At 57.9% G+C, this 22,938-nt stretch overlaps 1 protein-coding gene across 9 annotated transcripts in view; it reads right to left on the reverse strand.

Annotated features, from left to right (window-relative positions):
- Positions 1 to 2,231: 2,231 nt before the first annotated feature.
- The window catches only part of DAB2IP (DAB2 interacting protein), a 186,078-nt gene continuing 165,371 nt past the window's right edge, over positions 2,232 to 22,938 (reverse strand). For 7 of the 9 annotated variants that reach the window (XM_059410885.1, XM_059410883.1, XM_059410891.1 and 4 more), the window contains 8 exons: positions 20,509 to 20,745; positions 18,709 to 18,910; positions 16,929 to 17,107; positions 14,228 to 15,116; positions 13,384 to 13,536; positions 11,062 to 11,255; positions 6,147 to 6,234; positions 2,232 to 5,346 (listed from right to left, as the gene is read on the reverse strand). In XM_059410885.1, the coding sequence (XP_059266868.1) occupies positions 5,179 to 5,346; positions 6,147 to 6,234; positions 11,062 to 11,255; positions 13,384 to 13,536; positions 14,228 to 15,116; positions 16,929 to 17,107; positions 18,709 to 18,910; positions 20,509 to 20,745 (2,110 nt within the window). In that variant the 3' untranslated portion in view covers positions 2,232 to 5,178. The remainder of the gene's footprint in view (positions 5,347 to 6,146; positions 6,235 to 11,061; positions 11,256 to 13,383; positions 13,537 to 14,227; positions 15,117 to 16,928; positions 17,108 to 18,708; positions 18,911 to 20,508; positions 20,746 to 22,938) is intronic. The other 2 variants (XM_059410886.1, XM_059410884.1) reach the window with 2 other exon arrangements.

Here is a 22,938-nt window from a genome sequence, read left to right on the forward strand (position 1 = left end):
GGGCACTTTCTGAGGATTTCATGTCTCAGTATATAGTTGACTTTGGGTCATGTTCCAAGCATACTCAGAAAGAAGGTAAGCTCTCGGGGGCAAGAATAAGGTATCCCTGCTTATTAAACGTTATGAATTATTAAAAGCCTCGGGGTTCTTATTGTCTTCTTCATCTGTAATAAACCAATAGCAGTGGTGTGTTAGTCTCGAAGGTAATTGTGTTTCTGTTGATTTTTTTTCCTTTGCATTTCCAGTTTTTGCTTTCTGTTTGATGCTACTTATTGCACACATAGAGGTTCATGGCTTCCGGACGTTAGTTAAGAGACGCCCTTTGTCAACATGATTTATCTCCTTTGCAGATACTTCTTGCATCCTGTGGTGTTTACGTGGTCCTGCCCAGCGGAGGAATGGCGGTCCTTGATCTTGAGGACCAAGGACAGCGGGATGGAGGCTCTAAGGGGGCCCAGGGGTTTGGCAAGGAGGCGGTAGAGGTTGTGGGAGGTGAAGCCCCGTGGAAATGGGCAGGGGGAGGAGCAGAGGTGACAAGGTGGAGACAGGGTCCCCGGGGCAGCACACCTTAAAGGTTGGCTGAAGGGGGTTGGGAAGAAAAGCCAGCCTGGAGCAGGTGAGCACTTCTGGTGCCGTGGGAAAGAGCAGTGGGTCTGGTTTTAGGAGCGATGCAGGCGGTGGAGGGTAGGGCCCTGGCCAGGGGCTGCCTCAGGAAGAGGGTCTCCTCCTTCCTTGTGGCTGCAGGCAGTGAGGGCTGGGAGGGAGGCTGAGCCCGGGAAGGGTCAGAGGGTCAGCGATGGAGCCTTCACCCTGCGGGCAGGATGGCCCTCTGAGCAGGCAGGGCGTCTGGCTGGGAGATAGGAAAAGAGGGGAGGGACACAGGAACCCACAGGGGCTTGGTGCGAACTGGGGTGGTTTTCGTCTGCTGTGCTCAGCCACCCAGAGAGCATAGGTCATGGGTAGACTCAGGGCTGACGTGATCAAAGGAGATTGCCAGAAAGGGGGCCCGGGAGAAGAGACCGCAGGGGCTAAGCTGGGTGGCGAAGGCAGCAAAGACACAGCAAAGACACCTGGGAGGGAAGGGGGTCTAAGGCCGGGGTACTAATGTAGACAATGGGGAGGGGTCTTCACAGGAGACCAGAGGGCTGTGGAGACCTAGGCTGATGGCCGGAGGCATGGTGGAGGGGCAGAGTCTGAGGGGTGCTGGGCAGGCACGCAGTGGTGTGGGGCAGGGGCCAAGCCAGGAGCAGCAGACGTCTGGGAGGTGGGAGGCAGCCCCTCCCCCACACGAAGCCCCTGGGTTTGGAGGCACCCACGGCCGAGAGGAACACGGGCGGGCTGGTATAGGTGGGCAGTGACATGGGGTTCTGCTACACTGTGCCACGCTGTTCTCAAACCAGGCCTCCCACTGTTTTCAAAGACAAGCACAGGCCCTGGGGTTTCTCTCTGGGAATGCTGGACAGCCGGGGTCCAAGTCCCTGGCAGGAGCCAGACACCTGTGCAGGTGACAGACGGGAAGTCTCCATTGGGGATCTGATGAGACACATCCCTGCCCCCTGTTGTATCTGGCCCCCCTTCCGAGGGGATGGACTGAGGCCTGGCCATGCCCCCTCTCAGCCAGGTGTGAACAGGACGGCACTGACCCCTTGGGGTTACTGGGCAGGGCCTGGCTCCTGCTGAGTCAGCCCCTGGCTGCAATGCCCCCCCTCCACCTGCATGGGTGCAGCCGAAGGGGTCTGGGGGCTGCTTGGTTTCAGAGACCCTGGGTGGGGCCTTGCAAACGGGTCCGGCTCATTGAGAGCCACATGCGTTTCGGCCTTCCAGCCACTGGAAGCTTGGTTTAGCCGCTTAGCCTTGACCTGCTGGTGACACAGACCAAACTCCTGCCCCTCCCCTGGAGAAAGCATCCGAGCGAGGCAGGAGATGGTGTCTGCCACAGGATGTGCAGGAGCCATGCCGTCCCCGTGGGACCAGCAAAGAACTCTCTTTGGAGCTTCTTGGGGCAGGAAGGGCCCTGCAGATGGCACCAGTCCGCTCCCTAAGCGGAGAGACCCCACCTGCTGGAGGTGGCGTTCACTCGGTAAGCACGCGCTCCCCGTGCTCTGGGAGTCTCCCCGTCCACGACTACTGCCAGGGTGAACCCCGCGCTGCCGCCCCTCGGTAAAGCCCGCAACTCAAGAGTCACCCCTGGAAAATCTCCTGAGACACAGCTGAAGGGAGGGGAGTCAGGCTTAAAATAGCTAAATAAATCTTTAATATTTCTAATTGCAAATGTACAGAAATTGCACAGCCACACAGTTGTAGAACACCAACAACTTTCTCTGTACATTATTACATGGTTAAAAGTCACAGCCGGAAGGAGGACCTCCAGCCAAGACTCCGACGTTTGCATTTTTTTCTTTTTCACATACTTACAAAAGGGGGAACAAGGAGGTGGTGTGGGGCTGGGGGTGGCTTTGGGGCCAAAGGTATAGAAAAGAGGGTCTGTTTCCCTGGACAGCCTGCCTTCCGCGGATGGGCGGGGGGCAGGGAGAGAGGCGTACCCCGGGGCAGATGCTCTGGGGGGAGGGGGGGTGGAGCTCTGGTCTTGGTTCCCCACCCCCCTTTCTGGGCAGTCGGAAAAAAGTCTTCACTTATAGGAAGTTTGGCAGTTTCCTTCACCCTAAACGTAAGAGTTAAGCAAAAAAGTCAGGCCTCTCTGTGTTGGCAGGGGAGGAGCGCTAGCTGTCTCTGGCAGACTCTGGGCCTGGGGCCCCACTGGGCCTGGGGCCTTACCTTACCAGAGCAGGGCCTGCCTTCCCTCCCTCCCCTTCCCTCTGGCCCTCAGACAAACCGGCCCAACCTTGGGACAAGGGTTCTGCGTGGCTGGGACAGAAGCCACTTTGCTGGTCCCGTCAGGGTGCATGTCCCCAGCAACCCATCCAGACCGCACGCTGCGAAGCCAGCAAGTGCATGCTGCGGGTAGGGAAACCCCAACACCCGATCCCAAACCTCTTCTTCCTGCCCAATACTGTTCTCTAGATTAAAAAATAAAATACACACCATCGGAGAGCAGCGGTCCCGGGCAGCCCTCGGCAGCACCAGGACTAAAGACTATGTACAACCATTAGGTGAAATAGTTACATTACAGTCGAACACCAAGAACATTTACAAAAATTGTCAGACTTGCAATTCAGATAAAAATCTGTGAAGAGTCTGTACACTTTTACAGTTTTTGCACTAAGTAAATAAGGCTCTCGGCCTGAGAGCTCACAACCCACGCCAAGGGCCGCCAGCACCAGACCCGCGCTGGCCTCCTCCACCCGGGGCCCCGGGAACCTCCCCCGTATTGCTAAGAGGCGCTCAGTCCGAGGTTGCTCTTCGAGGCATCGAGGCATTGGTGGGAGAGGGGTGGGGGGAAGAGGGGAGGAGACCCAACCAGAGGACGTCACTGGGGCTAGGCCCTGCCTGTGTGGGCAAGAGTGGGGGCAGCGCCAGAGCCCCCACGGCCTTCCTTCCTGAGGTCTGTGACCCTTGGGGGGCCTGCCCTCTCCTCACCGGCCGATCTCTGGCCACACCGAACTGCAGGCTGCATCTGAGAGGCCCCTCCAGGGACACGGGCCAGGACGGGGTGCTGCACGATCTGGGCCACCCTTCCCGCACTCCCCGACCCGGCGGGCTCTGCGGGGACCTCGGCCCCTGGCAGCGGCAGGCCTCCAGTCCCAGGGCCGGGAAGGGCTCAGGCTCTTTCCGAGGGTCTCCCCGGCTTCCCGAGGTTGAGGCGGAGGGGGTGGCTCCGCGGCCCTGCGGCTGGGCAAACAACCAGCTCTGGCCCGAGTTTACCCAGGGCTGGGGGCAGGGACAGGAGGGACCGAGAGACCCAAGCCCCTGCCCACCTATGTCCCGCAAGAGGGGGGAGCAGGGAGGGCTGAGAAGCCACAGAACAGCCTAGAGCTGGGGAAAGCCAGCCCCAGCCGTGCCCCTGTCCTGTCTGCAGCGCCTGGGTCCTCGGCTGGGGGCCCGGGAAGGGTGAGGAGGGAGCCAGCCGCACACACGGGGCCTGGTGCAGGCCGCTGCTGTCTTGGAGAGGGAGCAAGGCTAACATCCTCCAGGGCTGCTATTTCCCATGCAGTGCGCACGCTCAATTTAAAAGGCCCCTGTGTTCCAGCAAGCGAGCAAGCGGGCTTTTGTTTCTAATGCATACTGTGAAAGGAAAAAAAATCACAGTTATCCACCTTCTCAGGGCCTGCTGGCATCAGACTTTCTTTCCACCATCCATCAGGGAAGGTCGGCCTTTCTTTTGGGGTGAGCACCAGCTGGCCACTCCCCGCGCGGCCACCACGTCCTGGCGCGCCAGCCCCGGGAGGAGGGCGGGTACCAGGCACAGGGCCATCTGGGCCGGCTCCGCCCAGATCTTTGGCTTTGGGGAGGCCCGGAGGGTCAACCTGGGCCCAGGGGGGCAAGTGAGGGAGGCTCTGGATCCTCTCCACAGAGATGAGGGCCCAGAAGAGCAAGCCAGGATCCTCACTGTGTCTATTTGGCAACATGAATGGCGGGGGGGCGATTTAGGGAGTCTGGGGACAGGTACATGGGAAGTCCTCGGTTCCTCACAGCCAGGAAGGGTCCCCGGAAGGACTGCATGCAGGGGCAGGTGCTGAGGGCGGAGCCCTGTGGGGACAGGAACTCTGATGGCTCCATCCCTCCCACCCTCTCCCTGCCTGCCAACTGGCCCGGCAGCCCGGGGAAGCGACCAGGAAGCAATGGGCAAGTCCCCCAGGGCAGGGGCCGGGGCCGGGGGCCCCCGCCTCTTCAGTCCTCCACCTCTGCGGTGCTCCCCTCTGCACTGCTCCCTCCCGAGGGAGGGTGTAGGGGCTACATGCACTTGGCCAGGTCAAGAAAGAAAGGTGACACACACCAAATTCAATAACCAACAGAGACATATTTTGGCAGGCCCCTGCTCCCACCAGGCCATCCCCTCAACAGCGTGCAGTCTCCTTGGCCTGCACCGAACTCGCTTCTCGGGCCAGAAGAGAGGGGAGCAGGCCCGCGCCGCGTCAGTCTGTCGAGGCTCCCTCCGTGGCACCTCCTGGACCGCAGGTGGAGGGAAAGGGGGGGGAGCCTGGGCCTCCCGCCCCCGCGCTGGGGCTCCCCGGGCTGAGGTCTGCCCTGCGCCACCACAGTCCTCCCTCCTCGGGCAGGTTAACAGTGGCTGCTGTTTCGGAACTCGCCGTTCTCGGTAATCTGCAATTTGGTGGGGTTGGTGGGGGAGACGCCGTTACGGGCTTGCATGCTGTACCTCTCTTTCAGCTGCGTCAGGGCGCTCATGAGGCGGGCGTTGGCGGCGTCCAGCGAGGCGATGCGCTTCTCCTGGGGGCAAAGAGGGCATCAGTTGGGGCCGCAGGGGGCTGTGCTGGGACAGGGGTCTTCCCAGGGCTGACGGTGGGGAGGACCGGGAGCCCAGGGCGTGTGAAGGGCGGGAAAGGGGCTGAGGTCATGGGGCCGTGGGTGTGTGGGGAGGAGGCCGGGGAGCAGGCGGCCTCAGTGCCGTGGCCCGAGACCTTAAGCCAGCCTTCCTGGGTCTCTCACATCACTGCTTCTCCCCAGAGCGGCACAGTGGTGTTGTCCACCAGGTACAAGGGTACGAGGTCTGTGCCCTCGCTCACATGCGTGTAAGTGACACAGAGGTCACAGCTCCTGGCTGGTCCGTGCTGCTCAGAATCTGAGCAAGGCCTGGCCCTGTTCCTGGGTGAGTGAGGGGGAGGAGTGCAGGGAAGGCGAACGGAGGCCAGAGTGTCTTCTGGGCCTGCTCTCTCAGTCCCCCGGGAAGCCACAGTTCTGAACTAGAGCCCCTCTGCTCTGTCTGCCCAGCCTGCTGTCACTCCATGCCGTCCCCAGTCCCCTCCTGAAAGCTTCCACTCTTGGGTCAGTACCCACCAAGTCACCCCAGTAGGGCAGGAGGTGCCCCACCCTTTCCAGAGCCTGTGCTAGTGAGCTTGTGATCCACTGAGACCCCGAAGCCGGACTTCTCAGATCAGAGAGCCTGGCCTCCTGTCCCTCCTCAGCTTTTACAGTGGGGGTATGACTGGGGGCGAGGAGATGTCCAAATCAGCCCGCTCCTTCCCCCAGGTCCTTCAACACCTCTGGCTGACCAAAGGGCCAGAACCCACCTGGGCGTCGATGATCTTCTGTTTGGAGTCTACCGCTGCTTGCATCTCAGCATGGTCCTTCTTCAGCTCCTCCTCCACTGACATCAGCCTGTGACCAGACAGAAGGACAGTCCAGCTGGCACTCAAGGGAGCAGCTAAGGAGGTGGGGCGGGGGGAGGGGGCTTGTGGGAAGAAGCCATCACACGGGCACAGAGGGCACATACTAGAAGAGCCCGTTCAGCGGGCCTCCAACCACTGACAAGAGATGGGTCTGTTCCTTCTTATACTTAACCTGCTCCAGACTCTGTTCCCAAATTCCCCAGAAGCCCTTGGAGGTGCCCATTTCTGGATGTTCTTCCAGGAGCCACAGTAGGTGAGGAGAGGGTTAGATCTTCACCGCCCCCCAGAGCAAGGCAGGGGGTGTAGTGTCAGAAGATCCAATCTATGGCATAGGGGGAGGATTAAAACTCTGCAGGGCTCTAGGGCTTTCTCCACCCACCCACATTCACCAAGACTACGCTAAGACGGGTGCGACACTCGACATAGTGAGATGAATAGAGATCTCCATCACTCAAAAAGTTACAAGGTGGCAGGGATACAGACAGGCAGACACCAGCCATGCCCCGCACGGGAGGCCTGGAGGCCATGGGAACGAGAACAGGGAGTAGGTAACTGTCCTGGAGGGTGGGGTGGGGTATCAACAGGGTCTGAAGGTGCGGTAACGAGTGGGGGAGACGGGAGGAATGCCGTGTGCAGAAGCCCAGAGCTAAGGCACGTGTGTGTCTGTCACCAGCTGCTCCTTCCCTGAAACCCCTCCTGGCCTCACCTCGTGGTGCACCTGTCAGTCACAGTGGCTCATACCTACCTTCTGACTCTCTTGCATTAGTTTCTGGACTCCACACTCTCTGGGTCTGCCTCCTAGCTGGCAGGCCACTACTCTGCCGATGCCTGTTGCCCCTGCCCCCAGCATGTCAGGGCCCTGCGGGGTCAGTCCCAGTGCCCGTTGTTCTTGTTCCCCACGCTCTTTTCAGACAAGCTCACCTGCTCCCAGGGCTTCGTGCCCATTGCTACCTGCACAACTTCTCCAGGCCTGCAGAGCTGTAACCTAACCCTCGGGGGAGCCCCTGATGCAGAAGGAGCACGGGGAGGTCAACTGTGCTAGGGCAAGTACCCATGGGGCCTTGTGCGAAGTCAACAGGATTAGCAGTCAGGGAGCACTGACCAGGAGGAAGGGGTGAAGGGCCACACCAAGGGGGGGTTCCTTGTCACAGTAAGATCAGACACTGAGTAAATCCTGTAGGAAGTAGGGAGGGAAGACCAGGGAGCAGAGGGGCACCGAATGGCGTCAATCCGAAGGGAAATTACACTAGGGGAGAGAGACATGGGCTTCCAGCTGGTGGGAAAACAGGGACTGGGTTTACCCTCCTGCCATCAAACAATAATACTAAGAAACTAGAAATCCAAATGAAAATATGGAAAAAAAAAAAAAAGGCTTCCCGGCTATGATCAACAGGCAGTGCGTCCTAAGGAAAGGGAATGCGTGAGCTGAGCCCCGCTCACGGCCTGGAGTGTCCAGGTCCAACAAAAGGGAAGTAATGTCATGGAGCTGAGGAGAGCCAGGGAAGCAGTGCCCAAGAAGAAGACACAGGGAAAAGTCCACGTATCTCCTGAGAGTTCCCCTTGATTCTTCAGCTGGGGATGGGTCTGCAGGCCTGTGAGAACACAGCCAGGCTGGGGCAGGAACCACGGGAACATTAGAATAAACAACCCCAAGGAGAGCTCACACTCCTACCTGGCAGAGTAGAAAGACATACTAACACGGGGACATAAAGTAGACTCCCCAGAAGGAAAGTGGAGCCAGGTTAGGTTAAATTAGAGGCTGTCCAGACCCACCCCAACAAAGCTTAAACGTAAGCCTCCAACGAATCAAACTAATTCCAAATAACCTCATTGTGTCCCAGAACAAAGCCTCAGAAATATTTAAAAGAACACAAAATATCCCACACCTACATAAAAGTCACAATGTCTGGCATCCAACCAGAAATCACCAAGCGTAAGAGAAAGAGAAAAATAGAATCAATAACCAGGAAGAAAATTAATAAAAACAGACTCAGAAATGTCACAGACGACAGAATTAGTAGACGTTGAAACAGCCATTGTAAATATATTCCACGTGTTTGAGAAGATACAGAGGAAAGCCTAAGTATGATGAGAAGAGAAATGGACAGAATTTAAACCAAGCTGAAAGTCTGAAAGTGAAAAATACAGTATCTGAAATGAAATGAAAAAATACTAGGTAGGATTAATAACAGATTAGACACTGAAGAAGAAATGATTATTAATCTTGCAGACCCAGGGATAGAAATCTCCTGATATACAATGGAGGGGAAAAAGTATAAAAAGGGGGCACCTGGGTGGCTCAGTGGGTCACATCTCTGCCTTTGGCTCAGGTCAGGGTCTCAGGGTGCTGGGATAGAGCCCCGCATCCAGTCCCGTATCCAGCCCTGCATGAGGCTTTCCACTCTGCGGGGAGCCTGCTTCCCGGTCTCCCACTGCCTACCTCTGCCTACATGTGATCTCTCTCTCTCTCACTTTGTCAAATAAATATATAAAGTCTTTTAAAAAAAGTTTAAAAAGAACACACTGGAGCTTCAGAGTAATGTGGGATAATATAAAGCAGCCTAATGTATACGGGATGGGATTCCTAGAGGAAGGATGGCATACCTACAGATTCAAGAGCTCAAACCCAAGAAACATGAAGAAAACCATGCCAAGGATCATCATAATCAAATTATCAGCAATCAACAATAAAAAAAAAAAAATCTTAAAAAAGCCAGAGAATAAAGACAGTTTAAATACAAAGGAACAAAAGTAATGACAGAATCCCTACTATTATAGTCGGACAGGGCCCAACTGGGCCCACTGCCTGTTTTTTTAAATAGCCACACCACACGCACAGTTCTGCTCAAATAGCGTGGCTGAACACTTACAGAGGCCATATGGTCTTGCAAGGCCTAAAATATTTATTATCTGCCCCTTTATGGGAAGTCACCAACTCTTGCCCTAAAGTGACAGAGATATAGCTAATAAGCCAGTAAGAAATAAAATACAATTATAAAAATGCTCAATCCAAAAGAATGCAGAAAAAAAGGAACAGAACAGATGGTAGGAATAGAAAACAGTAGCAAGATAGAGATTTAAACCCAATTACATTGATTATTACATTAAATATAAATGGTCTAAACACTCCAATTAAAAGGCAAAATAACTGCCAGATTAGACAAAAAGCAAAAACTGAAAAGGTGTCTACAAAAGAAACTTATTTATATAGAAAGACACAGATTGGTTCCAAGGCTAATACTAATCAGAATAAAGTTGGTATATCTAAAATCAACATCAAAGTAGATCCCAAAGTATTATGAGAGATAAAGAAGGTGATTTTATAACAATAAAGATGCCAGTTCATCACCAGCACATAACAATCCTAGATGTGGATGCAGAGTTTCAGTGTACATGAAGCAAAAATGAAAGAAAAAAGAAATACACAAATCCACAATTACGATTAAAACCTTCAATATTCTTTTCTCAGTAAGTAATAGAACAATGAGCACTTAACAAGTAGGCAAAAAACTAGTAAGAACATAGGAGAATTCAAACCATGCTACCAACAAAATCGATAAGCAACATTTCCATTAGGGAGGAAGAACAGCGGGATGGGTTAGTAGAAATAAATGTATTAAGCAAGCCACTGAATTCAGAGACCACGCAGCCTTCAGAGAAGAGAAAGGATGAGGAGGTGGTGGTTAGTTTGAGAAGCATTTCCATTCTTGAAACCACACACATGAAGAGAGCGGAGAACAGAGCTGGCTGTCAAGTGATCGGTGGATTTCTAGCCAGCCCAGTTATAGGCCCTCTGCTCATGCTAACCATTTAACAATGAACAAACCCACAGGTAAGCGAAGCAAACAATAATTAGGAGCAGAGAAACAGGCAGCCTAAAGAGGAAGCACCTGGGAAGGGTTACTATAGTGGATGAAGAGGGGCGGTGGGGGAGAACCGTCCTGGCTCTGGCAGGCCTGCAAAGCCTGTCCAGATGACAGACTTGAATCATGCAAACAAACAAGCTGCAAAACCCACAGCGTGTCCTCCTCAACCTATTACTGTCGTGAAGAAGTGAACATCACGACTGGGACACCATGGGACGGCCAGGATGTTACACCTTCACTGCACTCCCCACCTACAGACACGAACGAGGGTGTACCCGCCCCACCCATGGGTGCAGACAGAGAGAGACAGCATGTGATATCCAAGCCATCAACAGAGATGAGAGTCAGCATCGAAGCCAACGGAGATCTTTGCTGGATCCCTCACCTTCCAACTCAATAGATCCCAAACTGGCATGGTTGGGATGCCTAAACTCCCAAGGACCCTAATCTCAGCAACTGGCACCGAGAGACACCCCGATGCTCTTGGTAGAAATCTGGGGTCATTCTGCCTCCTTCTCCTTCACCCACTGAATGTAACTGACTTATCCCCACTTTTCCTGCCCTGAGTTGGGTCCTCACTGTGTTTCCTGGCACCTCCAATCCCACCTCCCCTGACAGTGCTCCCCAAGAGCACAGGACTCCTTCCAGGAGTCACAGGCCATGTCAGCTGGCCTTGGCTGACCTCCTGCTGGATCCAACTCTGCATTCTACCATCAGTACACACTGATGGCGGGGCTCCCCACGCCCCAGGCTGCTTCCCACCTCCAGGCCTGTGCCACACTGTCCCTGTCCCCTGGGACACTCTCCTCCTTCCACTCCCATCTCCCCCTGCAGCTGATCAGCCCTTCCTCCCTTCAGGAGGGTGGTGCAAAGGTCTGCCCACTGTGTGTGTGAGTGGGGGTGGGGAGTGGGACCAGAATTGGCCCAGAGCAGGAGAAGGCTGTCCTCACCTGCTGATGATGCCCTTCATCTGGATGTCCTTGTCCTCCTGCTGCCGCCGGAGCCTCTCCTCACCCTCCTCCAGCCGCGCCTGGTACTCTAGCACCAGCTTCTGCGTCGTCTCCTCCTGGCACTTGAACAGGGTCTCATACTCTTCCAGCTTCTTGGTAGAGATTCGCAGCTTGTCCTGCAGCACCGCCAGGTCCTACCAGGAGGGCAGCGTGCCACGGGCACAGCACCCAGGACAGAGAACACAGCCTCGTGAGCCCGAGCAGGAGCGCAGGGTGGGAGGGAGCCCAGTTCGGGATGTACCAGCGGTCTTCACCACCTCAGCCCACTGGACACAGTGAGGAGATGCCTTCGGGGCCCAGCCAGAAGGGCCAGGGTGAGACTCCAAGCCTGTCCCCGCCCAGGGCTCCTCCCCTCCTAACTCCCACCCCTGCAGCCTGATCTTACAGCTATGAGGGAATGAAGATTCAAACCTAAAATCTCAGAAGCAAGGATTGAACTAGAGCACTGAGTTTTTTAAAAATAATAAACAAATGTTAAAACACACTTTTGAATATATTGAGATCTGACAGTGCCCTGAGAGATAGGGACTCCATAGGAGGGGGAACCAAGGCCTCAGAAGGTTCTCCAATCCCATGGGGACTGACCCGTGGGGTGAGACCCTAGCCTCCCAGCCTCTACTCGACCATAAAGCAAGGGCAGTGGCATGGGGAAGTGAGGGGGCAGAGAGGCTAAAGGTAAGGTGGGGTTGACACCAAGGGGTTGGGGGCCAGGGTGCTGCGACAATATGGGACTGGGGAGGCAGGGGGAGCCTCTCCTGGAGTCCTAGGCAATGCAAGCCTAGGACTTTGGCAAAGGACCACCTGAAAGTTGGGAAGGCAGCAAGTCCAGATGCTGGTCAGAGGCCCAGCCCCAGCCCAAGCTAAGCTCCTGAAGCAAAGCTGGACCCACAGGAGAGCCTGGCTGCAGGACAGATGACCCCGGCCCGTCCCAAGTGTTGCTCAGCCACCAGAGCCGGATAGAGAGCATCCTTCCTGACAGAGGCAGTGCCACGTCTCCAGGAAGCTCGAGAGAAAAAGGTCTCCCCCGGATCTGCCTGTGGGGGTTAGCAGCAGAGAGGATAAGAGAAGCAGTAGCTCGTTCAGCCACGGAATGGCAAGGAAAGAGGGCACTCCAGCTGCAGCCTGACCTGTGCAAGTCACAAACGGGACTCTGGGTCTCCGAGAGGTGCAATAGCCCAGCCCCAGGCTCACAAAGGGAGTCAGGGCTAAGGCTGGCCCAACTTGCTGCCCAACCGAACTCTGGCTCTTGGAGCACCGAGCCCCGTGTCGCCCTGCCCCCTTCACGTAATTATGGTGAAAGCAGGTGGATGCAGTGGACTAAGGGGATGGTGGAGGGTGGCGGAATGCAGGATGGACGTGAACGTCACCCTAGGCCAGGGGAGGGAGAGCTGCCCCCCTGACCTCCGTGCCCTCGCCTGAGAGGCTGCTAAAGGCTTTCCTAGGGCTGAGGCAAGGGCATCTAGGGGAGTGGAAGAAGTGGCTGCCATTCTGAGGTGGCTCTGCGCTGGGTCCTGCGTCTTCTGGGCTCTGGCCCGCAGGAGGACACAAGAACCAGCCGTGGAACCACGGCAGTTGCCATGACAACGGGCAGAATTTGGGAGGACAGAAGCCCCCCCACCGCCCCACTAATTGCTAGATGTGTGTGGTGGGTGGAGTCTGGGTATTTCAGAACTGTTTTCCCCCCAGCGGGAAGAAAACCTCTCAGTAGCAGTTGGACCCTTTACCTGGCTCTTTCTCTCTCATGTCCTGGTGGAGACAGGAACTGGGTAAGAGCCAGGCTCTGGATAGGTGCAAACCCAGAGTGGGGGGCCTGGTTGGGGACAGCCCTCCCCACTGTCTCGGGGAACCACACCTCTCTGCCCCCTCATGCACGAAACTCCCTATGACGGTCTCCATGTGCCTCTCTGGCACTCCCAGCCCGCAAGTCCCAGCCTCGCAGAAGCTCGGTGGCCTGGTCACTCAGGGAAGGGGTTCCCAGAGGTCTGAGGACTAGGAACCAGAATCTGGATTCTGTACAATCTCCAGCCGAGCCTCACGTGCAGCCGGTACAGGAATTCTTAGCTCTAAGCAAAATTCCTCTTGCTGCTCTTTTTCCAGAGTCCACGGCTGATGTCTGTATGGAGGACCAGGGGTGGAGAGGGGACTGGCCACACGCAGGGAACAAGCAGTACCTCTCATTCAGGGCTCGAGGGGAGAGAACGTTGCCAGTGGCCATAGGCAGGCAGCCCCGCCCTACCCCGAAATGCCAGGGTCCGGCTTTACCTTTTCTGCTTGGCTGAGCTCCTCCTTACTCCTTAGCCTATCCCTGTGGGGGGGGTCTGGGCCCAGGCCCTCGTCTTCTAACAACTGCGCGTTCATGGTCAAGAGCCAAGCGGCTGTGCGGTCCAGGGCATTGGGGCTCACAGGTGAAGGGCCCTACAATGAAACACAGCTGTGAGGGTCTGGAGGGAGGCAAGGAGGGGGCCACCAGGTGAGTCACAGGGACAAGTGGCTCAGGGACATTGCAAGGGTAGGGGACCTCCAACCGGCCAGACAGTTACTGATACAGTCCCCGACTCAGGAATTCCCACTCCTGATGGCAGCCTGGGCAGAGTCAGGAGCCCAGGTGGCCTGAGTGCCCCTCTCTGCCACCCAGGTGAGAGCAAGTGAGCTCGGCCCGGCGGGTGGGCGGGCATTCAACCCAGAGCACATCTGTCCCACGTACTGTGTGTGGCCCCAGGGTGACACGAAAGTCCTGGAGGCCAGCTCAGAGCACAAAGGTGGGGGTGCTGGGGGTCTGGTCCTAACCTGGGTGGGGCCCGGAACTGGAGATGGATGGACCCCTCCCCTCTCTCCCTGACCCCAGCTGCCCCTGGGAGAACTGGCAGAGAGACCCCAAGGCCACACTGTTCCTGGTCAAGGATTCCGGCAGGGACCGGTGGGCCTCGGGAGAGAGGAGAGGTGGTATGCGTGGCAGGCTGGTGGGATGGGGCCACGTGTGGCCTTGCTCAGCATGGGATGGCAGCTGAGGACAGGTGAAATGACCAGGAGGAGCAGCACAACACGGGTGGGGTATGACGGCCCAGCAGCCCGAGAGCACAGCCTGCCCTTGGACAGCACCACTGACCTGCTTGTGCACTGCACGAGGCTTCAGCTCCGGGCTGTCACCCTTGGACGAGGATGAGGGCTGCCGAAGCCGGGCTCCGGGGCCAGCCCAATCAGGCGAGGCCGACGCCAGGGTTCCACTCGAGGGCCGCGGGTACTGCAGGGTGCTCAGCAGGGTGGGTGGCGTCCGGCCGCGGGGCGCGGGAGGTGGCGGCGGGGGCGGCGGCGGCGGCTGGTCGATTCTCCGCTGGGGGCCGGCACTGTTCTGCCTCGGCACTGTGGGCTGCCCGCCCTTCTCAGTCAGTGACATCTGCCGCCGCGCCAGCTCCCCGGGCCGCCGTGCCAGGTCCTCAGCGGCGCTGCTGAAACTTCCCAGCTTGGCAGCAGCTGCCAACTCCTCACTGTTGCTGTGGGAGCTCAAGGAGCTGTGGCCCTCAGAGCCCGAGTCGCCCAGGCCACGAGGCGAAAGCGGCAGGCCAGCCGCCATCTGGTACACGGGGTTCTGGAAGGAGAGTGGCGCCAGTAGCTGGGGCCGGCCTGGGGCGCCCTCGGAGGTACCCGGCGTGGTCGGCGTCTGGCCTGCCCGCCGCACCGTGGCCAGCCCTGCCAGGCTCGCTGGGGCTGCCCGAGCCGGCCACCCGGCCACCAGCTGTGATGCCGGCGCCTGCCCATCGGCGGTGAGGGCGTCGGGGCCCGCCGGGGAGCCCGCCTCCCCGTCCAGCGTGCGGGCATCTTGGAGGTCCACCATAGACAGGCTCTTGCCACCATTGGCCATCTGAAGATCAGGCTCGTTGGCTTCCGAGTAACTCGAGCTGCGGGCAGGTGAGGGCTGGACCCCGGAGGACCTTGTGACAAAAAACAAGTCCTTGTTTTCGGGGGTTGGAGACGGTAACCGGGTGAAATCTATGAGACTGCAGGGAGACAAGCACACACAGGGAAAGAAGGGGGAAGAGAAGAGCTGTTGAGTGCGGCCAAGGCGGCTCCAAACCAAGAACCCCGCCAGCCTGCCGGGGCCTGGCAGCCTGAGCACGAGCCGGGGCTGCAGGGGGAGGGGGAGGCAGGGCAGGGGAGAGGAGGTGCACAGGCTGCAGAAGTGGGCTGGTCTTGCAACCAGTGGCCTGGCTGCAGCACCAAACCACAGCCCCGGCCGCAGCCCCTGGTGGAGGCCACCTCAGGGACTGGGCGGCCAGGACAGCCACTCCTGCACAGCACCTCCCTTCTAGGGGCTGGCGCTGCTAGTTCCAGGCCAGGCAGCCCGGCACATCCGTTCCTGGTTCAGCTACACCTTGGGACATTGGGTGCCGCAGCCTGGAGTGTTCTAGAAAATTCCCCCTAGCTAAACCCAAACCCACAATGCAGTGGCTCTCTGCTATCCAAGGGTCTGACTTCAAAGAGGCTCCTGCAGCCTCTTCCCTCTTGTTCCTCCCCAGACTGACAACCAGAATGGGGACCTAGTGAAGCCTTCCCCCCCACCCCCACCCCTACCCCGCCCAGCCTCCTGCTGCCACCTTTGTCTGACTGGCAGGCGGGGGCTGCTGTTCCTGGCAAAAACAAGGAATCAGAGGAGGTGTGACTCAGGCAGGGAAGGTCTGCACCTGCAGAGGCAGGCTGTACCCTCCCCCCAGTGCCCCAGCCTCTCCCTGGCCCCTCCCCGGAAGCCGGCTCCTTAGAAAGCACAATGTGGTAGGTCAGGTGGGCTTTGGAGAGGAGGTTGTAGGGGTGGGGTAAAGAGAGCTCTGAGCAGACGGGGGCTCGACTATGGGGGGCTGGAGTTGGCCCAGCCTGGGATGGAGAGGTGCCGGGCTCCCTCTCAGCCTGAACTGAACTCTACCAAAACTGCTTTGTCTCGCTCAGCAGCTTGAATGAATGGACGCCCAAGGCTCACAGGGAGCTGGGAAGTGGCGTCCAGGCCTCTGCACTGCTGGCCTCCTCCCCGGCCTCCAGTCCTGCACACCACACCCCCGAGGTTCCTGATCTCAGTGCCCTTGCCTGCTTATAGGTCTGCCACCGCCTCAAGACAGGACCTGACTCCCGGCTCTGCTGTCCAGCCTTGTCCTTACGAGTTGGCCCAAAATGGCTGCAGGGGAGGGCATGAGTGAGGCAGAAATAGTTCCCCATAAACCCAAGTCTTTCAAAGGAACATCCTCATTTTGATATTAATATTCGAGAACGTTCTGCCTCCCTGTCCACCAACTGCTTTATTTACAGGTCACTGTGCCTTTGGGGCGAGCTCAGACTGTGGTCTGGACCTCCGATACCTCCCCTAGTTTCTGGAGCTCCCAGACTCAGAGCCTTGCAGTCAGTCACCCTGCACATGCCTGAGTGCTACTTCTGGAGGTTGATTCAGACGCAGGAAATACCAACAGAGTATTCTGAACACGCGACTGGGTAATCTAGACGTATTTGGGACCAAATGGTTCTTCAGCAGAGCGTATTTCTCCAGGTCTTTGTGTTAGTTCCTCTACGTAGAAGGCCTTTTTCACCAATGGAAATATTCCTTTATCTCACGAGCCCCAAACTATGGCACCACCTTCTCCAAGAAGCCTTCCCTGATTTTTCCCAATGGAGGTTCACTGACTACAGCCTGCGTAACACATTTCAAGTCTCATCTAGCTTATTTTATAAACATTTGTGGAGACGTCCTCCTCCCCAACGGGCTATAGACTGCCGCACCTTGCCTTCATGCGTACCCCACAACACCTGGTAAGCCTAGCAGGTCTTACCCAGAGAGGTCGTTCTCTATCACCATTTTCTGCAGTCCAGCTGAGATGCTGCTACTGCCAGAGCCAGGAGTGGAGGCCAAGTCGTTGGTCCCTGGGAGTTGCCCACTGCCCGGGGTGCTCAGTGCTGTGTGGACATCCCTCAGGATTCGAGGCAGGGGCCCCAGTTTGGATATGATGCTCTGCAAACACACAGTAAGAGGCAGGTGTGATCTGTGGGGGCCACTTGGGAAGGCCAAGTGCTTTGCAGCTGCAGAGGAGCCCCTTGGAAAGGCAGGCCCTGCCCTCCCCCACCTGTCAGATCCAGCAGGCTGGGAAGCGGCTGGGAAGGCCAGGAATCTGCACATGAATATTTTTCCCAGGCCTCAGTTATTTCTGGGAGTGAGAGAGGGCGCAAAGCCCAAAGGGAAAAATGGTGACCCAGCCCAAGCCTTCAACCCGGGGCTGTCCTATCCCTGTGCCCCAGAGAGGGGAGCCCAGGGGGTACCCCAGAATCTGCCACAGTGACAGCTCCTTCTCTGAGAGGCTTCTGGGATGCCCTCTACTTATGCACTGGCTTCCAGGACTTTGTGCAGAAGGAAAGTGTGAAACTCATGTTGTCAACACAGCACAGACTTGAGAAACAGACAGCTCAATTTCAAATCCTGGCTGCACTGGCATCAGCCATGACGGCAGCAGCCACCGTCCGTGCTTCCACCTGCTGGAGCGGATGTAGTGGTCGGAGGCCGGCTCAGGAACTCAGCAGGCAGTGGCCGATAGGGAGTGACCCCTCTGGTGCCTCTTGCAGCCAAAGGGCAGTGGACTCCCAGAAGCAGAAAGAGTGCAGCAGCAGAGCGCTGGGATGAACCCGAGAGTCCAGCGACAGTGCGGTGGCCTGTGTACTCCTGTTCCAGACAGTGTGCGGCCACCAGGTCACAGCGGTGATGCGGCAGGACTTTCAGCAGTTAGATAGAAATGCATACTGTGGGCCCACCAAAGTTCCCGCTTGACCACAAACACGAGGAAAAGAACTCTGTGCCTGCGTGTGTACTTCACCCACGAGCAGAGGAATCTGGAGAGCTGCACACCAGAGGGCCCTGACTGAAACTGTGATAGCAGCAGGGAGGCCTTCCAGCTCTGTCTAGGCAGTAACTACTTTAGTCAGGTCTCGTGAGGTCCCGGAAAGCAGAAGATATTCTGGAAGCGGATCCTGCAGGCCTGGCCCTTGCCGACAGGAACCTGTCCACTGTGTGGGCTGGGGCTGCGGGGCCAATGGGGGGACCCCAGGTCACGGAAGGTGCCTGCCAGGTGGCTGCAGCAGGGTTAGAGGTGGCTGGGGAGTAAGATTTTCAACTGATGGTCAAGGGCAACTCTGGAAAGGTCTTCGCCTTCCTGCCTGACATGGGGAGGTACCGCATCTTCAGTCTACATTTTTCATGTCAGTGGCCTTAAACCCTGAAGCAAGGACATTTCTGGAGAAGCAGCAAAAGATGATCACATTTCTCACAGGCAGGGAGCACACCGTCCACTCACTGCTGAGTGTGCCCAGGCAGAGCGAGAGCCCCGGTGCACAAAGTGGGCTCCCGTGGCATGTGCTGGCCAAGTGAATGGGACACGCCCCTCCCAGGAAATGGGGCCCAGAGCCCCCCAGCGCATGCTGACAAGGCCTGGGCTGGCACCTCCGGCTCCAGCACCTGGGTGGGCAAACACTTTTGCCCCCCGAATTAGTCTGGAGGAGGACCCTTCAGCGCTGCGGCATCCTCTGGCCCAGCCCGACCCCCTGCAGCCCCATGGGGCCAGGCACCTGCTCCAGCTGGCTGACGGCCTCCCAGAGCAGCGAGTGCAGACTAGAGAGCTCCCGGCCCAGGTCAATGTAGCCCTCGAAGCCGGCCGTGTTGGAGACGGTCTCAGGGTTGGAGATCTCCAACAGGAAGCGCTGCATGTTGGTCCACTCATGCTCCAGGAACTGGTTCATGAATGACATGTACTCCTCCTTGCTGCCAAACCTGGACGGAAAGCAGGCAGGGTAAGAGCTCCGGGGCCGCGCCCAGGAGCCTCCCTTTTCTGAGGCCCTCCGCCTCCTCCGCTCCCATCCCTCCGAGCCCGCTGCAGCGGCCTCCGTGCCACTCACTCCCCTAGCCGGCCAATCTGTTCTGATTCAGGGCCCCCTCGTTCCTGGCTAAGCCCAGAGACCCTTTCCGGGACCTCTTCTCACAGGACACGGAACACTCTGTGGCCCTCACTCCCCATTCACTGCCGGTCAGTCTCCTTCTTTTCCGCCAGGTTCCAAAGGCTTGATGTCTAGATGCCTTTCAGTGCATGTCTGGCAGGCCTCTCTGCTGAGCTTTTGGACGTGCACATCCACATGCCCCTACCCTGCCCCTGGCCTGGCCAAATGACATCTGCTCTGTTGCCCCAGACCCAGGCCCTGCCACCAAGCTGCCTATCCTCAGGGGGGACACCACCATCCCCCAGATAGCTGAGCCAGAAGTCTGGTGGTGTCCGGCTTCTCGCTTCCTCACCGGTGAGACCTGCTGACTTTATCTTCCAGAAACCCCAGACCCCACAGCCACTGCCTCCTGTACCGCCACCCCTTGCCCCCAACACTTCTGCCACAGTTTCTTTTGTGGGCGGGAACCTCCGCTACTCTCTTGGCCCTGGCTCCCAGCTGCCTGCTGTGCTCCCTCCACGTGCCCCTGACGTTCAGGCTGACGGGTTTAGGACCCCAAACGGAGGACAGCCAACCTCCCTCTTGCTTCAGGCTGTCCAGGGGCTCTCCCTGCCCCACCTGCACCTCAAGTCGCTGTGACCTCTCGCATCTCGCCTCCCACTCCCCCTGGCCCGGCACGTGACGAGTCGGGGATGCCGGCACATGACCCTCCCGGGGCCTGCCACACCTCTGCCTCTGCTTGCTTCGTCCTGACACACGGCAGGGGCACGTCTCCCAGGACCCCAGCCCAGGCCCCTCCCAAGAGGCCTGGGCGTCTCTCTCACTGCTCTGCTACTTCTCCCACATTCCTTCTCCCTGGGGAAGCACGGGTCTGGGAGGCTGAGGCCAGATGTGACTCAGAGCCCCGCACAGAGATGCCTACATAGGGCCCCATCCACACTGCAAACGAGCCCTTCCGTTTGCACCCACTGGCTCCAAGGGACAGCTAAGAACACTGAAGTGCTTTCTGAGCAAAGACATCCTTCACGGCATCAAACAAGGACAGTCTGAAACAACCTGAGAGCCCAACCATGCCAGGCGGGTCACGGAAACATGGGCCATTCTCCCTGGAAGGCATATTAGTCACTCATTGCAAAATGAGGCTTATGAATGTTAAGTACACGGGATAATCCTTATGATAAAATGTTAATTCAAAAAAGCAGAAGGAAAAAATATCTCCTCTTCTCACCTTTGAAAATGAAGGAAACGTACCCAAATGCCATGTACTTTCTGTAGGGGGAGGATGAGGGGTGGAGATTTTGTTTCGCACAACGGGGTCGGGAAGAACTGAGGACGGCGGGGCCATACATGGGGACCGTGCGCCGCCCAACTCCAACTCATCCCCGTGCTCCAGCTGGCGCCCAGACTCCGTCCCGAGGGGCGCCCGGCACTCACTTGGCGAAGTTGGCCAGGTTCTGGGTGACCTTGGCGATGAGGGTGAGGGTGCGGGCGGTGCGGTCGTCAGGGTACTCCTGCAGCAGGTTGAAGAGCGAGGGCGACATGATGGCGGGGCAGAGGAAGCGCAGGAACAGGGAGGCACTGATGAGCCGCTCGCTGATGTCAGGCCGGCCGCGGCTGCTGCACTCCTGCCGCCACGAGGCAAACACCTCTTTCAGCTCCCGTGGGAAGACACTGAGGGGACAGAGGATGGGGAGCCAGTCATCGGGCAGGGTGCCGGGGCAGGAGGGTGCACAGCAGGGACCCAGGTCTGGGCCTGAGAGCGGGGGAGGTGGGCTGCGGGGGAGCTAGCCAGCACAGGGGAGCAGGGCACAGCGAGGGCCAAGGGAAGGCTTGCTGGAAGGAGCAGGATAGTTGAGCTCCAGGCAGGGAGGTGGGCTCTTCACAAAGGGGCCGAGAAGGGAGGGGCACGGGCACAGAAAGGCCAGGTCTCTGTCCCAACAAGAACCAGTGGCAGTGGCTAGCCTGCCCAGGGGCTTCACCCTCCGCCTCCAACACCAGGCACGAGGCACAGGGAGGAGAATACAACTGGGACCGGCCGCTGTTCCCTGGATGCCATCACTGGCTGCTGAGACTCACTCCCTTTGCTTGAATCACGTGCAGGAACTGGACGGCTTCAGCCGAGCTCAGAATGATCAAGATGGGAACAGCCTAATCACAGGATGACAAGACAGCTTTCCCCTTTCTTGGCGGGAAGGCAAATGGAGGGAGTGCACCCCCACCCACCGACGGGGGGCCAGTGGGGGTAGACAGGGGTCCTAGCACCCAGCTGGGGGCTCTCTCTGCTGAGCACCCACAGCCTGCTACAGTCAGGACTCACTGGCCAATCCTGAAGTGGTTTCCCTAGTCTTTACCCAGAAAAGAGACGCCTCCCACCCTAGGAAGGACCAGGCTCAGCACTGCACAGACTCTACACCTGGCTCCATCACTGGCTCTGTCACTGGCTCCATCTCTAGCTCTGTCGCTAGCTCAGGGTGCTCTGAGCAAGTGCCCAGCCCACCCTGACCTTCAGTTCCCTCACTCTTACAATGAGAATAGGGCCTGCCCTGCCAAGTTCACACGAACATCTCAAGGCCGTAAGAAGCCTTAATCAACTCACAAGGCTTTTGCCCAATAAGCCCAGCACCTGCCCAGCAGGCTTTCCACAGTGAATGAGGCTGAACCCGCAAAAGCATGCCGGAGAGACAGCGACAGGAGCAGGCCAAGGATCCTGAGTCCTGGCCCTCGAAATGCCTGACCAAGACCAGGCATTTCTGCCAGGAGGCAGCTGTGGAGCAATGACATCTGTGGAAGGCCTGTCCAGAACAGAAGGGTGCCTCTGGGCGCCTGACAAATATCACAAAGAGGAAATGGGAAATTGTCCACGGGTGTTTCCCTCTGTCCCACACCCAGTCTACCCTGGGAACGGGCGCTGGAGGGTGAAAGCCCTGCCCAGCCCAGCCCAAGCCCAGCCCAGCCCAGCCCAAGCACAGCCCTGAACCCCAAAGCGTTCAGGGCTGTCTCTCACCGCCAGGTCCCGGGATCACTTCTGGCCCAGCCCAAGGGGCCAGGCTGACCCTAGTTGGGTACCCTGTGCAGCCCAGGGGCAGAGGACATAGTAGGGGAACATCCATTCTGCGGCCTCTGGCTGTTCCCTCTGCTCCCTGCCCGCAGCTCTCACTCACCAAGCAGGCCTATCTCTGCTAGTCTTTCAGGAGCAGCAAGCCATTCCTGGGCCCTCCTAGGTCCAGCCCTGAGCTGGCAGATCCAGCTGCCCCCAGGGAGTTCCAAGTATATGCAGGAAACAGATCCAGACATAGGCACAATCCCCCTCTGACCGAAGTGCTCAGAGGGGGTGAGACAACCACGTTGGATACCATGAAGGGGGGCCGCTGAGGGGAGGCAGGCATAAGGCCTTAAAACAGGAAGGGAGGTGGCGTGTGGTGGTGGGGCTGGGGGGGAGGGAGGCCCTGCCCAAGAAAGGAGTGAGGTATGGCGCGGGGGACAGGTGGTGGTGGCAACCCTGTGGACAGCGGAGAGGCCTCGCATGAAGCCATCTGCCTGACCCTGGAGGGTGCCTGGATGGGTCCTTGCCTACCTCGCTCCCCACGCTGAGGCTCCGACACCTGCGACAGTGGCCGGCCCACGGACGGGGCCCGCTAAGAGACTTGGTGACGTGCTGCCCCATCAATTCTCCACCCCATGTCCTGCACAGATTCTGGGACCCTCTTCTACATCGGAGAGCCCACCAAGGACCAGGACAGGGGGCCAGGCAGGAGGGAGGTCCCCTCCCAGAGCCACCACTTGGGAGCTACGTGAGGTTGCAGCTGGGCCACCAGTGACCTCATCAACCCTCCGCTCTATCGTGTAGGAGTCATGGAGGATGGA

This window comes from Mustela nigripes, chromosome 9 (genome assembly GCF_022355385.1).
Source record: "Mustela nigripes isolate SB6536 chromosome 9, MUSNIG.SB6536, whole genome shotgun sequence".
Taxonomy (NCBI): domain Eukaryota; kingdom Metazoa; phylum Chordata; class Mammalia; order Carnivora; family Mustelidae; genus Mustela; species Mustela nigripes.